The sequence below is a fragment of the Arachis ipaensis genome, chromosome B4 (genome assembly GCF_059453495.1).
Source record: "Arachis ipaensis isolate K30076 ecotype BB chromosome B4, ASM5945349v1, whole genome shotgun sequence".
Lineage (NCBI taxonomy): Eukaryota > Viridiplantae > Streptophyta > Magnoliopsida > Fabales > Fabaceae > Arachis > Arachis ipaensis.
Genome location: NC_142439.1, coordinates 106,242,074 through 106,244,261, shown reverse-complemented (window position 1 = coordinate 106,244,261; position 2,188 = coordinate 106,242,074). Strand labels below are relative to the sequence as shown.

At 41.1% G+C, this 2,188-nt stretch overlaps 1 protein-coding gene across 1 annotated transcript; it reads right to left on the bottom strand.

Moving 5' to 3' along the window:
* On the bottom strand, positions 1-648 carry LOC107636714 (uncharacterized). Its single transcript, XM_016340207.1, has one exon. It carries the CDS (start codon positions 646-648, stop codon positions 1-3), a length of 648 nt encoding a protein of 215 aa, XP_016195693.1.
* Between the last annotated feature and the right edge of the window lie 1,540 nt (positions 649-2,188).

Here is a 2,188-nt window from a genome sequence, read left to right as displayed (position 1 = left end):
TCAGTCCTCTTCCTTTGCTGGATCCTTCAAGAAGAAGATCTCTATCTCCTTGTTGTTCTTCACTTTTGCACCATGATACAGCTTTAAATGGTGGCCATTGACTTTGAAGAAGGTAGGGCTTGAGGGGTGACTTAGGTGGACAACTCCATACGGTTCAACCTTCTCCACCATGTAGGGTCCATCCCATCTTGACCTCAGTTTACCCGAAATTAATCTCAACCTTGAGTAATAGAGAAGGACTTGATCCCCAGCTCTAAACTCTCTTCTCTTGATGTTCTTGTCATGTACTGCCTTCACCTTTTCTTTGTAGAGCCTGGAGTTTTCATACGCTTCTAGCCGAAGGCACTCCAATTCTTCCAGTTGTAATTTTCTTTCAATTCCGGCTTCTCCCGATCCTGAGTTGCATTCCTTCACAGTCCGGTAAGCTTTGTGTTCCACCTCTACCGGAAGGTGACAAGCCTTTCTGTAGACTAGGCGGAACGGACTCATGCCGATTGGTGTCTTGTAAGCTGTCTGATAAGCCCATAGCGCATCTCCAAGTCTAGAGCTCCAGTCCCTTCTATGAGGTTTAACAATCTTCTCGAGTATGCACTTGATCTCTCTATTAGACACCTCCGCTTGGCCATTTGTTTGGGGATGGTAAGCCATCGCCACCTTGTGAATGCATGTTTCTTCATCAAACCTGTCATTCTTCTGTTACAAAAATGAGAGCCTTCATCACTCACGATTGCTCGTGGTGATCCAAAATGACAAATAATAATATTCCTAACAAAAGAAACAACCACGTTAGCATCATCAGTGCGAGTAGGAATTTCTTCCACCCACTTAGAAACATAATCAGCAGCTAACAGAATATATAAGAAACCATTCGAGTTTGGAAATGGACCCATGAAGTCAATACCCCAAACATAAAAAATTTCACAAAACAACATGAGTTGTTGGGGCATCTCATCCCTCTTGGATATGTTTCCAAACCTTTGGCATTGGTGGCAAGAGTCACAGAAAATATTAGCATCCTTAAAAAGTGTGGGCCACCAAAATCTGCAGTCTAAAATTTTTCTTGCAATTCTTTGAGGACCAAAGTGTCCACCACTCTCAGAAGAGTGGCATGCCTCTAAAATAGACTGGATTTTGGATTGTGGAACACACCTTCTAATTATTTGGTCAACACCACACCTCCACAAATATGGGATATCCCATATGTAATACTTGGACTCACTCTTGAGCTTGTCCTTTTGATGCTTAGAAAAATTTGGAGGAAAGGTGCGACTAACCAAATAATTAGCTATGGGTGCATACCAAGGAACCACCTCAGATATTGCTTGCAAGCTATCAAGTGAAAATGCATCATTGATAGAAGTGGAGTCACTTTTAATATGTTCTTAGTGACTCAAGTGGTCCGCCACCAAATTTTGGGAACCACTCCTATCCTTGATCTCTAAATCAAACTCTTGCAATAACAATATCCAACGTATTAACCTTGGTTTAGACTCTTTCTTAGCTAACAAGTATTTCAAAGTCGCATGGTCTGAATATACTACCATTTTGGTTCCAAGTAAATAAGCCCGGCATTTATCCAAGGCAAAAGCAATTGCTAAAAGTTCATTTTTAGTGGTAGTATAATTAGACTGGGCACCATCTAAAGTTTTAGAAGCATAAGAAATAATATAGGGATCCTTACCTTCAGGCTGAGCCAGCGCCGCTCCTACCGCATAGTTAGATGCATCACACATAATCTCGAACGGCCTACTCCAGTCAGGCCCTCTCACAATAGGAGCTTGGGTCAAGGCAATCTTCAACTTGTCAAGTGCTTCCATGCAGTCTTCACTCAAGTCAAACTCTACATGTTTCTCCAGCAGACGGGAAAGGGGTAGTGCAACCTTACTGAAGTCCTTGATAAAACTCCGGTAGAAACCTGCATGACCAAGAAAAGAACAAACTTTCCTCACAGAAGAGGGGTAAGGTAAACCAGAAATAACATCAACCTTTGCAGGATCAACAGATAAAAGTAAAATTTTTTTTTAAAAATAACTACTTCAAATAAAACTTCTAATTTTATAAAATTTTGGCAGCATCTCCTCTAAAACTCGGACACTGCCACCCTTTTCGGGTCCCATCCAATCATTCCTCAAATCAACCAATTCCAAATCTCAATCATTTTCCAAAATTCAACCAGTTCTAATATCAA

Bases quoted from the DNA above. Each gene is read 5' to 3' on its own strand.
- LOC107636714 (XM_016340207.1), bottom strand. From the start codon at position 648: ATGGCTTACCATCCCCAAACAAATGGCCAAGCGGAGGTGTCTAATAGA.